Below are 13,443 nucleotides of genomic sequence, written 5' to 3'. Positions count from 1 at the left end.
TTTTAAAATGTTAATTCACTAGGAAGACCAATTTCTTTAAACACCTCTCTTGAGACATGAGAAAGAAGATAAAAGTAGAAGAGTTTTGCCACCTCTCTTTAGAACCAAATGGAAAAGACAAGTGTTAATGATGAGCTGAAATAACTCCCCGTGTGAGTGATAACTAACGTCCTAAATCTTGGTTCCAGTGATTACGACTGAAGCATTCATATGATATGAGCTGGGTATACTGTAGGACACCAAGTTTTTTCATGAAGTTGAAACTCTTTTGCATGCTGTCAAGGAGTTTGTGATAGTCTAGGTACTTTAACAAATGCAGTTATTAATTGTGTAATGATGTCACTAAGCTTGGCACCCCATGAAGGGGTTCTGTCTTTCCTGTCCCCTGTTCCCTGTCCCCCAACCCCTTGCTTCATTAAGACTTGCTGATTCAAACTCACTCTGGTTGAGTTTGAGTGTTTCTCTTTGTTCCAAAGAGTAGTGGCAGGCATATTTAAAGTAACAATTGTACAGAACATTCTTTAATGATGGCCTCTTATTTGAATCATCCCAGACAACTAAATATTGCTAGATCCTGTCAATCTTCCAAGAAAAGATTTTGCAGATTTTAGACCCACATGTATGTTGTTGTGAAGTATCTGGCCTCTCTCAATGTAGAAACTTTTTATTTTTTTTTTTGAGAGGGAGTCTGTTGCCCAGGCTGGATGGAGTGCAGTGGCGTGATCTCGGCTCACTGCAGCCTCTGCCTTCTGGGTTCAAGCAGTTCTCCTGCCTCAGCCTCCCAAGTAGCTGGGACTACAGGCATGCACCACCATGCCTGGATAGTTTTTGTATTTTTGGTATTTTTGTATTTTTGTATTTTTGGTTTCACCATGTTGTCTAGGCTGGTCTCAAACTCCTGACCTCAAGTGATCCGCCCATCTTGGCCTCCCAAAGTGCTGGGATTACTGGCATGAGCCAGCATGCCTGGCCTCAATGTAGGAACTTTTGCAGTAGCTATCTAAAAAATAGATTCCATATGGACCTTCCATCACATGCAGTGCCATCTTGTCTTCCTTTGTAGATTATTCACTGACCAGCGCTGACCTGTCAGCCCTTCAAGGCTTCAACTCACCGGGAATGCTGTCGCTGGGGCAGGTGTCGGCCTGGCAGCAGCACCACCTAGGACAAGCAGCCCTCAGCTCCCTTGTGTGAGTAACTGGAAGTCTTCCTGCACCTTTACTCCTGCCACACACGCTCTTCTCCTGTCAGTTACAGCGTTTTGCTCTGTTGAGTTTCGTGTGAGGAATCCTGTAGTGATTCCTTTTCGGGTAGATACAAGTGTTGGGAGAAAATATTTTCTTACCTGGTTCTAGATAGTAGCTTGGATACTGACAAACTAGGCATTCCTTGAAGGGATTTGGGGAGCAAGGCTTCTCCCATAGGGACATCCTGAGGTAGAGAGACTCAGCCAGGATCTGAGGGGGTCTGAAGGCACAGATATCACCCACATGCACCACCTTCTGCCCTCTGACCAGTGATTAAGCCGCCTACTGCACCCCTGCTCCCAAGCACCTGCCTCTGGTTCCACTGCTTGAAAGGCAGCCTGTAGGCATTCAGGCCCCTTGCCACCCTTGCCATTTATTGCTTTGGTGAGTATCTGTAGACAAGAATAGGAAGATAAGCTGTACCTTTTGCTTTCTCCCTGGGCCATAGGGAAGGAAAACTGGGGACAGGGTGTCTTATGTATCAGTCAGGTTCCATAGGATTTGTGTGATTGATCCCAGCCCAATGCACACGCCAAACCTCATTCACAAAGAGAATGTTCCTGTGGGCAGGGTGTAAGGATATAAGCAAAGAGGATTTACAGTGGTGCCCAGATGAGGCCAGACATCCCTGAACAGCAGGGAGAAAGAACAGGGCTTTTGTAGAACCAGGATGACAGCAGACCCACGGAGCAGCTGGAGGAGAGTGTCCCAGGAGAGGGGACAGCATAGCAGACCCAGCTGGCATCCATGAAGGCTGGCTGCCTTGCCTTTGCCCTGGGCAGTAGGAATACCCCAGGCCCCTCGCCTCTGCCCAGGAAGTCCCCAGAGAGCCTGAGTTCAGCAATCCCTTTCCCTCATCCATTCTGAAGTAACTCCACAAGGAGGATGGTTATCAGTGGTCTTCTTAGGAATTACGTCATGGAAGAAGCAGCAGAGTATCTCAGGGAGATTTGCCTACACAGGGTTTGGCCCTCAGGCCTGTCCTGAGCATCCTAAGTGAATGCACTAAACATAGTCCTGGAAAAGCAAGTGGAAGGGCTCAGCTCCCAGGCCAGGGAGCAGCCCGTTTGCGTCCTCCTGTGCTGCTCTCAGCCAGCTCCTCACTTCCTCACCTGGAAAATGAGGATGGTATGACTTGCACCTTAGAGGTGTTGTGAGGAGGAGAGATGTTGTGCCCTGTCACAGGGCCCGAGCGGATGGTGAGCAGATGCCGAGGAAGAAGAGGCAGGGAGCAGATGAGGCTGTTGTGCTGTTCCTCTGCCTTTCTGGTCCCTGCACAGCATGAAGACGCTGACATTGTTTGTATACTTTAGCTGCAAAATCGCCAGCGTTGTGGGTGACAGAACCAAGTAACCTAAGGGCTCAGCAGCACTGTTCCCTTTCTTCCTAGGAAGATGGGATTTCCTTTTGTGCCAAGCACTGAAGGAAACGACCCAAACCAGTCTTGGGGAACTCGGACAAGATTTCAGACTCTGGGCCCTTTTCCATCAGGCAATGTCTCTGCTGTATCATCCCAGTTTTGCAGAGGCACTCACAAGCCATCTGACCTCTCTCTTTTTTTTCCTTCAGTGCTGGAGGGCAGTTATCTCAGGGTTCCAATTTATCCATTAATACCAACCAAAACATCAACATTAAGTCCGAACCGATTTCACCTCCTCGGGATCGTATGACCCCATCGGGCTTCCAGCAGCAGCAGCCGCAGCAGCAGCAGCAGCAGCAGCCGCCACCGCCGCCGCAGCCACAGCCACAACCCCCGCAGCCCCAGCCCCGACAGGAAATGGGGCGCTCCCCTGTGGACAGTCTGAGCAGCTCCAGTAGCTCCTATGATGGCAGTGATCGGGAGGATCCACGGGGCGACTTCCATTCTCCAATAGTGCTTGGCCGACCCCCAAACACTGAGGACAGAGAAAGCCCTTCTGTAAAGCGAATGAGGATGGACGCGTGGGTGACCTAAGGCTTCCAAGCTGATGTTTGTACTTTTGTGTTACTGCAGTGAACTGCCCTACATATCTAAATCGGTAAATAAGGACATGAGTTAAATATATTTATATGTACATACATATATATATCCCTTTACATATATATGTATGTGGGTGTGAGTGTGTGTGTATGTGTGGGTGTGTGTTACATACACAGAATCAGGCACTTACCTGCAAACTCCTTGTAGGTCTGCAGATGTGTGTCCCATGGCAGACAAAGCACCCTGTAGGCACAGACCAGTCTGGCACTTCCTTGGACTACTTGTTTCATAAAGATAACCAGTTTTTGCAGAGAAACGTGTACCCATATATAATTCTCCCACACTAGCTTGCAGAAACCTAGAGGGCCCCCTACTTGTTTTATTTAACTGTGCGGTGACTGTAGTTACTTAAGAGAAAATGCTTTGTAGAACAGAGCAGTAGAAAAGCAGGAACCAAGAAAGCAATACTGTACATAAAATGTCATTTATATTATCCAACCTGGCATGGGTGTCTGTTGCAAAGGGGTGCATGGGAAAGGGCTGTTGATATTAAAAACAAACAAAACAAAAAAGCCCCACACATAACTGTTTTGCACGTGCAAAAATGTATTGGGTCAAGAAGTGATCTTTAGCTAATAAAGAAAGAGAATAGAAAACACGCATGAGATATTCAGAAAATACTAGCCTAGAAATATAGAGCATTAACAAAGTAAAATTAATATATTAAGTTATAATTGGAATATGTCAGAAGTTTCTTTTTACATTCATATCTTAAAAATTAAAGAAACTGATTTTAGCTCATGTATATTTTATATGAAAGAAAACACCCTTATGAATTGATGACTATATATAAAATTATATTCACTACTTTTGAACACATTCTGCTATGAATTATTTATATAAGCCAAAGCTATATGTTGTAACTTTTTTTTAGAGAATAGCTTTATCTTGGTTTAACTTTTTAGTTTTATTTTAAGAGGGGAAAACAAAAATATCTTGCAAGCAGAACCTTGGAAAAAAAAAGCCATGAACACTTATTCTAAATGTAAATTAAAAGTTGAGCCAAACTCTTTGTGTATATAGCATCTTAAATATATTATCACCTTTGATGTAAGTACCTATGTATTGTATGGTCACCAGATTAAAAAGTATATTTTTGTGGATTGCCGCCAATTTGGGGGGAAAAGGCGAGGTCCTTTATTAAGTATTCACTGTTTAATATTTACTATTTTGTTAAATATACTGTACTTTGGATTTTAATTATTAGCCCAGTTTTTTCAGAGGATTGTATAAAGGGGTTTCTCCCCTCACTGGTGGTGAATGTGTGATGTTACATTGTAATCTTTGTGCTGTATGGGTTGAGCATCATTATATATTTTGTATGTGTACATAAATAGCAAAGTGGCAAAAAAAATTGGTGTTAAGTTCATCCTGCATAAGTATAAACTGTGTTGTAACAGATTTTATAAGGCATTATTTAAAACTTGCCTTTTGTGAGGAAAAAAATGTAGTAGAAAAAGCTGACCTAATTTAATTAGTATTAGAGAAAATGGCAAAATAGTAGATGAGCACAAAGGTTTTATAAGTGGTAAATGATTAGGGGAAAATACTCGTGGGGAAAGGCATCTTTTTTCCTTGACCCTCTGAAAACAGAACGATGCAGCTGGTTACAAAATCCTACCGTTATCAGCTCTTCTGCACATCGCCGTGATGCTTTGGTATGTGGGGAGAAACGCTCTTAGGGTGCCGGTCCTTGGCATGACTCTTGCCATCCTAATTGGAATCAGTGCCACCCTAAGCTTGGATTTCGAACAAGGCCTTATTCTTTCAGGAAGACAACTAATGGATGATAGCAGGTTCATCCACTTACTGGGCTTGTGCCATGAGCAAAATTCAAAGTCCTGTATATCTTTCATTGTAGATTTTTAAATACTCCTTTTCCTAAAAAACTCAAAGGTTTAAAAATTGCTATTTTATATTTTAAATGATATTGAGCAGCTACCTACAATTTCTATGTACATTTTGTTCCCCCCCACCACCCGCCCCAAATTATGTTCCTTTTGACATTTTCCTCATCTGCTGTTTGTGACAAGTCATCAGCCAGATTTCCTGACTGACACGTAGGTATGATCAGTGCAGGAGAGACCCTCGCACCACAGGCTGCAAACTGGAGGTTCTGTTCTCATGGCGGTTTGGGCAGTAACTTTTGAGAGAGGCCAAAAAAAGGAGGGTGACATGCTGTCTCCTCTCTTCAGTATAAACATTTGGCTCTTATTCAGAAAGGATTTTTCTTTAAAAATGTACTTACTTTACTGAACTACTTACTGAACACATTTCTTCATAAGGCCACACCTAATCCAAACAAGACAGTCTCCCAACACTGAAGTTCCAAAATAATCCTTACCACTTTGTAAACCATTTATAGCTTTGAAAGTGTTAAGTGATTCCTTCGTTATTATTTATGCATGTTCATGAACTTCTGCTGTACATTGGAATAGGAGTTAACACATTCACATTTACTGTCTATTTTCTTGTGTGCCTTATGAGATGGCTTTTCTGACTGTATCTCAATAGTCTTTCTTTCTATGCAGGTTTATAATCAGTACAACTACTGTTTTCTAAAATGATACTACTCAAGGCTCGGAGTTTGTATTTAAATTACACTGACCAAGTAACAATGTATTCCATTTCAGGAACTGAATATTTGACTGTTAACCTGTTTCCCATACGCCCAGTGTGGCCTGGAGCATATGGACTTGACAGACATCTCTCACCCAGACGCCCATGTGTGAACACACCCACATCCACATCTCTGGGTGGAAACCAGCCTCGAGTGGGGACGACGCTAATGGTGTTGCTTTAGAATCGTCTTCTTACCCTTTTAGACTCGTGTTTTGTATGAGACACCATTGCAAGAAAATTTTATCCCCCCAGAAGTATTTTATTACTAAAAAACAAAAGCAAAAAAAGCTTAAATTGCACTGGTTAAAGTACAGTTTCCAACAGCTGTGCTTCTTCAGTACTCTAATCGCTACTCCACTGCGAGTGAAAGTCACCATTGTGTGTACACAGGTGGTCCCAATCAAAACTCCATCTTTTGAGCCCAATTATGTCCATTGTGTTATAGACTAAATCAGGGGTTTGTTCTAAAAGAACAATACATGTTTTACCATTTCCTTTAACTAGAAGGATAACTAGTAATGCATTAACATAATTTCTGTATTAACCATCATGCGCACAAGAAATACATAGTAAATAAGGAACCTGAAAACTCCTGGCATTGGATCTTAAGAAGCTAGATGATTAGAATGTGAAAAAGATTTTACAAATGTAAAACTTCTATTTCTCTGTAGAAACTTTCTTCACTTTGCTGTGCAAGAAGACACTGCTTTGCTATATTTAAAATGGCTTTTTTTAAAAGAGATTTATGTATTTGGTAAATGTTTGTAGTCAACAGTTCACACAAGAAGCTGTGCACGGTTTGATCATGTGAAACCGTTTGGTGGCACAAGCTGGACTTTGTTGCCATCCTTGAGATGAACCTTTTAAGAAAAATAAGTTAATCTCAATTTTTCCCTGAATGTGTTGTTTTTCTTCATTATACAATAAATATGATAGTGAACTTTTTATCAAATGGTGAAGACAATGCTAAAGGTTGTTGTAAACTGTTTGTCTCCCGCACTCACTCCAGTAAAGACGGACTGGCTCTTACAGTGCATCGAGACTCTGTCATGTTTGCCTGGGGAAACGAGGCGCTGGCTTTGCCACCAGGCAGCCCCTTCCCCTAAAGCCCTCTCCTTTTTCATTCCTTTCACGAAGACCTTGTTCACCTGCAGGCCTCTTTCTCTGGGTTGAGACAGGGTCCAGGAAACCGTCCCAGCGCCCCCACTGGCCTCCCCCTTGTCGGCTCCCAGGTCATCCCTGCTGGGCAGCCCTGGAACCTGTAGGAAGCAGCGGGCCACGCAGTCCCAACGGGGCCTAATCTGGCTGTTGCATGCACAGCGCTGTGGATGAATGGAATCCATTGGGCGTCCAGTAACTGCTTCTCACAGGAAATACGCCAAAGCGTGTTAGAGGGGGTGGGTATGTTAGAACCATCGTTAGATTCTGTGTCTCTTTAAAGTCTAGGGTGTGAAATGATTAGTTTTGCCCAAAATACATACATGATGCTGAGCTAGAGGCAGCAGAAGACAGATTTGCTGGCATGAATTGAGTTTTCTTTTCAACAGTGATAGGTGCACATCCCAGTATGCTGGCAGGCACTTAATGGTCATCTCCCTTTGTCATAATTCAGCTAGAAAATGAAAAATCTTCAACTTTCAGTAGAAAATGTTCTCTCCTGATGTGCCTTCCAAGCCAGCTCCTAGCTAAGCAGATTCCTGGTGTTAAACTGAAAACTAAATTTTTGTGCTGGCTACAGTGGGGCTCTTATTAGCAGGTTTTGAAAGCTGGCTGAGTCCTGTTGCTAAAAATACTCTCATCACAGCTGCAGCTACTTAAAGTCAACTCATTCCATTCTCCTGCTTGGCCCCCTGGGTGCCTTGCTCTAGGCAGTATCCTGTTTTCAGGCCGATTCTGTGGCACCAGCCAAGATGATTTTCAGTGGGAGCCCTGTGCCGGCTGATCGGCCGCAGCCTGCTCCGTCGGTCTTCGGGGCTCACAAGCGGCCCGAGGACCACTCAGTTGTAAAACTGAGAGGAAGAGGAGTGTTTCTTGCCGTCTTCCACGGGGCCAGGAGGTTTCAGATTGGGGCTTAAGACACCAGACGTTCCAGATCGAGTGGGCTCGTGTCCTCGTCCCGCAGAGAGTCGCTGAGCCCCGTCTGCGAGAGGTAAGCCCTGATCCCAGCTGTTGCAGGCTTTGGGCTGAGGACGAGCTCTTCGCAGGCAGCCCCAGCCTCAGATGCACGGAGCCGGGGTGTAAAGCTTTGGTGCTCCTCATTGCATCAGTCTTGCTTCCCAGAGGACCCAAATTGACAGGGCATCTTACTCAGCTTAGATGCCAGGGCCTCCACTCCAGTCACTTCCTTACAGATGCATGATGGGCCTGCTTTCTAGCGAACCAAAGCAAACGCAGCTGTGGAAGAAAGAAATCACTTGTACTAACTGGTTTCACTCCACAGTCCCCCCTTTTTTTTACTCTTAGTATATACACTTCATTTTGAACTCACTTTTGACTTACAGAAGAGTTGGGAAAATAACGTGGTTTCCACATATCCCTCAGCGGGCTTTCCCTAATGCTAACATTTACATAACCATAGTATGAGAACTCAGAAATTAATATTGACACAGCATTTTTAGCTAAATACCTTACTGGAATTTCCCCATTTTTTCCACTCATGCCTGTTCTAGGATCCAATCCAAGATCCCACATTTCCCTTTGTCACTTGTTACAGCTTTTCTTATAGAACCTTTGACACTTTTGAATACTGATCAGTTATTCTGTCTAATACCCCTCAATGCGGATCTGTAATGTGATGATTGGAATGAAGTTGTGCATTTTGGCAAGAAAACCACAGAAATGTGCCCTTAATGCATCATGGAGTCCATGTTGATGTCTTATTCCAGGTGATACTGACTTTGATCACTTGGTTCAGTGGTTTTGACAGGGTTTCTTCAATGTAAAAAGTTTCTGTCCCTTTGTAATTGATACATTTACTGGGGGAGATACCTTGAGACGCTGCAGGGTTGTATTTTCACCCACTAATTTTGCATCTTGTCTACAGCTGTCGTAGCTGCCTGTTTTCTTCCGCATTGATTCACTGGAATTCTGCTGCGAGGAGCAGCTGTCCCTTCTCATTTTTTTAACTCATTATATCATTGTGGACTCGGATTTTGTTTCTCCTGTGGGCTATAATCCAGTACTGTCATTATTTTGCTCCTCCAATTGTTCCAGCTTTGGCCATTAGGAGCTTGATCAGATGGCCTTCCACGTTAAATCTGAGTCTCTCCACCCCCTTTCGCATGTCCTTTCTGGCACCACAAGATGCTCCACACTCATCTTGTGTTGTTGGGTCGACCACGTTTTCCACGATTAATGATTCCCTTTACTGGAGAATGGTATTTGGAAACCAGATCTGGGCACTAGATGTGCTTATTGTTACTAGGGTATCACCTCTTTTGGGCTCTTTGTGCACACACAACAAGGAAATACATGTAGTTATGTGCACACACACACACACACACACACACATCCATCCATATTCCTAATTACCTAAACGTGTCAAAAGCCATGGTTTACGCTAATGCTTTGGATTCCAGTTCAATGCCCCATGGTTCCTTTTAGCCTTTCCTCATTCGTAACTTCTTTCTCCTGTGGTAGGGAACCCAGCTCTTATTATCTACAGTCTGTTTACTTATTGTTCAGTTCCAGTGTACACTTATTTTCAGAACTGCCCATACCCATGTAGGGAACACACATCGACTGACTAGATGAGAGCATTTATGTGGTTTTGTGGGTTTTGCCTTTGGCCTTACACTATCCAGTCAAGACAGTGGTTTCCAGTTACTTGTGGTCGCCAATCCCTTCAGTGTGGTTATCTTACTCATTTGTAACATGGTTAGCTTCATCTGCTCGTGTTTTATTTCACTTTCGGCACCCTCCCCATCCTAGTTGGTTTTAATGATTTATTTTGAGGGGTGTATGAATAGTATCTGAAACGTTACTGTGTTTCTAAGCTATACAAAAAGATGCTCAGAAAAACATTCTCTCTTCACCCCTGCTAGCCTATTCCTATCCCCACCACTCCCACCAGCCCCTAGAGACAACTAGTCTCTTTAGTTTCCGGTTTAAGTCTTCCTGTACTTGTACAAATAGGCGGCTTTGCTTTTTCCACTTAATAGTCTATCTGGAAATCACTCCATAGAGTGATTAGTTCATAGATGTTTTCGTCCATGGTGCGGATGTACCGTAGCGCTAACCCATGTGTAGGCATTTAGGCTGTTCCCAATATTCTGCAGTCATCAATGAATAGCCCTACACATGTGTATATTTGTATTTTTAAAGATGTATCTTCAGGGTAGATTCCTAGAAGTGGGATTGCTGAGGAAGTTCGCGTGTCGTTTTGGAAGGTATTGCCACATTTGCCTCCAGAGATGTATCAGTCTGCATTTCCTCCAGCAGTGTATGGGGACATCCTTGCCAGCCAAGTGCAGCCATATTTTTTATTTCTACCAGTCTGAGAAGTGTATCTCAATGTTGTAATTTGCCTTTCTCTATTATGAGTGAAATTCAGCATTTTTTTCATATGTTTGAGAACATTTTAATATCTTTCAAGTGTGTGAATTTCTGTTCTTTTTCTCATTTTTCTATTAGATTTTTTATTTTCATCCCTCAACCTGTAAGGGTTATCTTTATATTAGGGATATTGACCCTTTGGTGTGTGTGCTATGAATAACTTTTTTGTGTACTTTAGTCATGCAAAATTTTATTTTTATGGAGTCACATTTATCAATGTCATTGCTTGTAGCTTTTGAGTTACATTTGGAAATATTTTCCGTACACCAAGGTTAGAGAGGAATTCACTCACGTACTCTTGTTCTAGTATGGTTTCATCTTTTACTTTTAGATTGCTGATCCATTTGGAGTTTGTTCTTATATGTGGATCTAATTTTATGTGTTTACAAAAGGCTCTCTATGGCCAGGTGTGGTGGCTCACATCTATAATCCCAGCACTTTGGGAGGCTGAGGTGGGAGGATCACTTGAGCCCAGGAATTTGAGACCAGCCTGAGCAGCACAGCAAGACCTCCTCTCTACAAAAAGAAAAATACAAAAATTTAAAGGCTCTCAACTTGTCCCAGTACCATTTATTAAAAAGTTCCTCTTTACTCCACTGAGTAAAGGGGCTAATTCTGGACTTTCTATTTTCATTCCTCATGACCATAAATTGTGAATGGCTCTCAACACTGCCCAGAGATGCAGCTGCAGCTCCCTAGTATGCTGGCTTGCTCCCTTTCAGACATAACTATTTTACTGCATCTCCTCTCCTTTCACACCTCCAAGACCACTTCCTTCTCTTCTCAGCTGGTTACTTCCTCTCACATTTTCCGCTGAGAAAACAGATGGAATCTGATGAGACCGACCTCAGCTTCGCACGTGATATCCAGGAATCTTCCCTCCAGGCACTGCCGAGGGACCGTTGGTGCCCTTATCTAAGTCCAAGCCTTCTGTGTTGTATCCTGGGTCTCATCATCTCCTTCTCAAGGTCTTCGTTTCTGTAACTATCCCCTCTTTCTGGCAGCATCAATTTCTCCCTCTCTCCTAGATCTTTCCTATCAGCATAAAAGCATGCTTTTCTATCAGCCGTTTCAAAAACAAACCAAAACAGAAAAAAACTACCACTGCCTCCTGTGTCTAAGACACTAAGGTTCATGTGAAGATCATCAGATCCCCTCTGCTTTACCTGGGGTGCTAGACATATTTGATTCTTTTCTATATGTGATACAACCTGAAAAAGATGGGGAAGCATTGACCTGCAGGGATATCAAGGATGAAGCCAGGTGCTAAAGTCATCAGTGGAGGAGAGGAAGCCACCAGAAGATCCGCAGATGATGCAACAAGGAAATGGGCCAGGAACTGTGTTCTGATAACACGTGCTTCAAAGAAGCAGGAGGATTTAGGGAGGAGGGAGGAGCAGTGATCTCAAAGTGGCAATAAGGACCCAGGGTGACACTGCCACTGCCTGGATGACTGGTACCTGGGCTATCCTTCCTTTCTAACTACTCAGCTGAGCTAAGACTCTCAGAAACAGGGAGCCTGGCACTTAGTGGGGGGAATGTAGTCATGTTGATTGAACTAAGTCAACGACACGCCTCCAGAGCAGCTGTCTGTTTCACAGTGCATGGAATTTAGTGGACTCGTTCTTAAGCCTTTCTAAGAAAATCTGCCCCTTTTGGCTTCCTGTCCCATGATGCAGTCCAGGCTCACAAATTAGAGTCCACTGACAGGCCTGCTCCCCTGGCCCTGCCTCAGAACCAGTCTTGCCCCCTCATGCCACATTTTGGCTGCCCCTCCCCTGACCCTGCCCTATGATATTCTGTTTCTGGCCATATTAAAATAACAGCAACCAGGTGTATTCTTTCACTTAAAAGAATCCAACAAAATATAAGAGGCCTTGGACAACGGGCAGTGCAGGACAGTGATCGCTCAGAGACTAGAAATAAACCAGATGAAACTGAGGAGTGCCCCAGCTCACCGCCTGGAGGGTTTGCAAACCACAGGACAGAGTCAGGTGGTCTTGCCAAGTAGAGGAGATGGAGTTTGGGGTTCAGGGAGTCTGAGGCATCTAGAATTTGTGGGGGCACAGTACTGGGGAGGGGGAAGCTGGACAGAGATTCCCCCAAGTCTTTGGCTGAGTACTGGCCTGTACGTGCATGTGAGGAAACCACAGAGTCAAGGAAAAGAGCCAACAGAAAAAGCAGGCGGGACAATTCTCAGCGCTTACCCAGGGCCAGGAATCATCTGCGTTCCCACCAGAGAGATTATTAGGTGATTATTAACTAGATTATTAATGCTGTGTGTGTTTGGTGGTGAGACCACCATACACAGCATTCGGAGAATCTTAAAAAGGCATCACCACAGGAGCAGGACTGAAAAAATCCTCAGAAGGCATTGCCCTGGGAGCAGGGCCGAATGAGCCCTCACTACATGCTGCTCTACACCTGCCCTAACATAGCAGAAGAGTGAGACTCAGAAGGACTGAGCTGATTCCAAGTAACCATGCTCCAGGACAAAGCACAAACTATTTAAAGGAAGACAACAAAATCCAGCATCCAACAACATAAAATTCACCATGTCTAGCATCCAACAAAAAATTACCACACATGTAGAAAAACAAGAACATACAATCTATAATGGGAGGCAGATGGAGGCAGAGAGGAACAAATGGACCCAGAATGACACAAATGACAGAATTAGCAGGTCAGGATGTTAAAACAGCTATTACAATATACTCCACGTGTCAGAATATATCAACACAATGATGAAATGGGAGATATTTAAAAGACCCCAACAGAACCTTTAGAGATTAAAAAGACCTGTAGTAAAAGATGCATTGGGCCAGGCCTGATAGCTCACGCCTCTAATCCCAGCACTTTAGGAGGCTGAGGTGGGCAGATCACTTGAGGTCAGTTTGAGACCAGCCTGGGCAACATGACGAAAACCCATCTCTATTAAAAACACAAAAATTAGCCAGGCATGCTGGTGCATGCCTGTAATCCCAGCTACTTGGAAAGCTG

General features: G+C 43.7%; 1 protein-coding gene across 7 annotated transcripts in view; it reads left to right on the top strand.

The window, feature by feature from the left end:
* MEF2A (myocyte enhancer factor 2A) overlaps positions 1-6,918 on the top strand; it is a 158,186-nt gene extending 151,268 nt beyond the window's left edge. For all 7 annotated transcript variants that reach the window (XM_032175784.2, XM_032175781.2, XM_032175783.2 and 4 more), the window contains 2 exons: positions 1,064-1,190; positions 2,817-6,918. In XM_032175784.2, coding sequence (XP_032031675.1) covers positions 1,064-1,190; positions 2,817-3,201 — 512 coding nt within the window. In that variant the 3' untranslated portion in view covers positions 3,202-6,918. The remainder of the gene's footprint in view (positions 1-1,063; positions 1,191-2,816) is intronic.
* The last annotated feature ends 6,525 nt before the right edge of the window (positions 6,919-13,443 follow it).

This window comes from Hylobates moloch, unplaced genomic scaffold (assembly GCF_009828535.3).
Source record: "Hylobates moloch isolate HMO894 unplaced genomic scaffold, HMol_V3 SCAFFOLD_14, whole genome shotgun sequence".
Lineage (NCBI taxonomy): Eukaryota > Metazoa > Chordata > Mammalia > Primates > Hylobatidae > Hylobates > Hylobates moloch.
The sequence above is the reverse complement of the archived record's forward strand: the minus strand, read 5'-3'. Positions and strand labels throughout refer to the sequence as shown.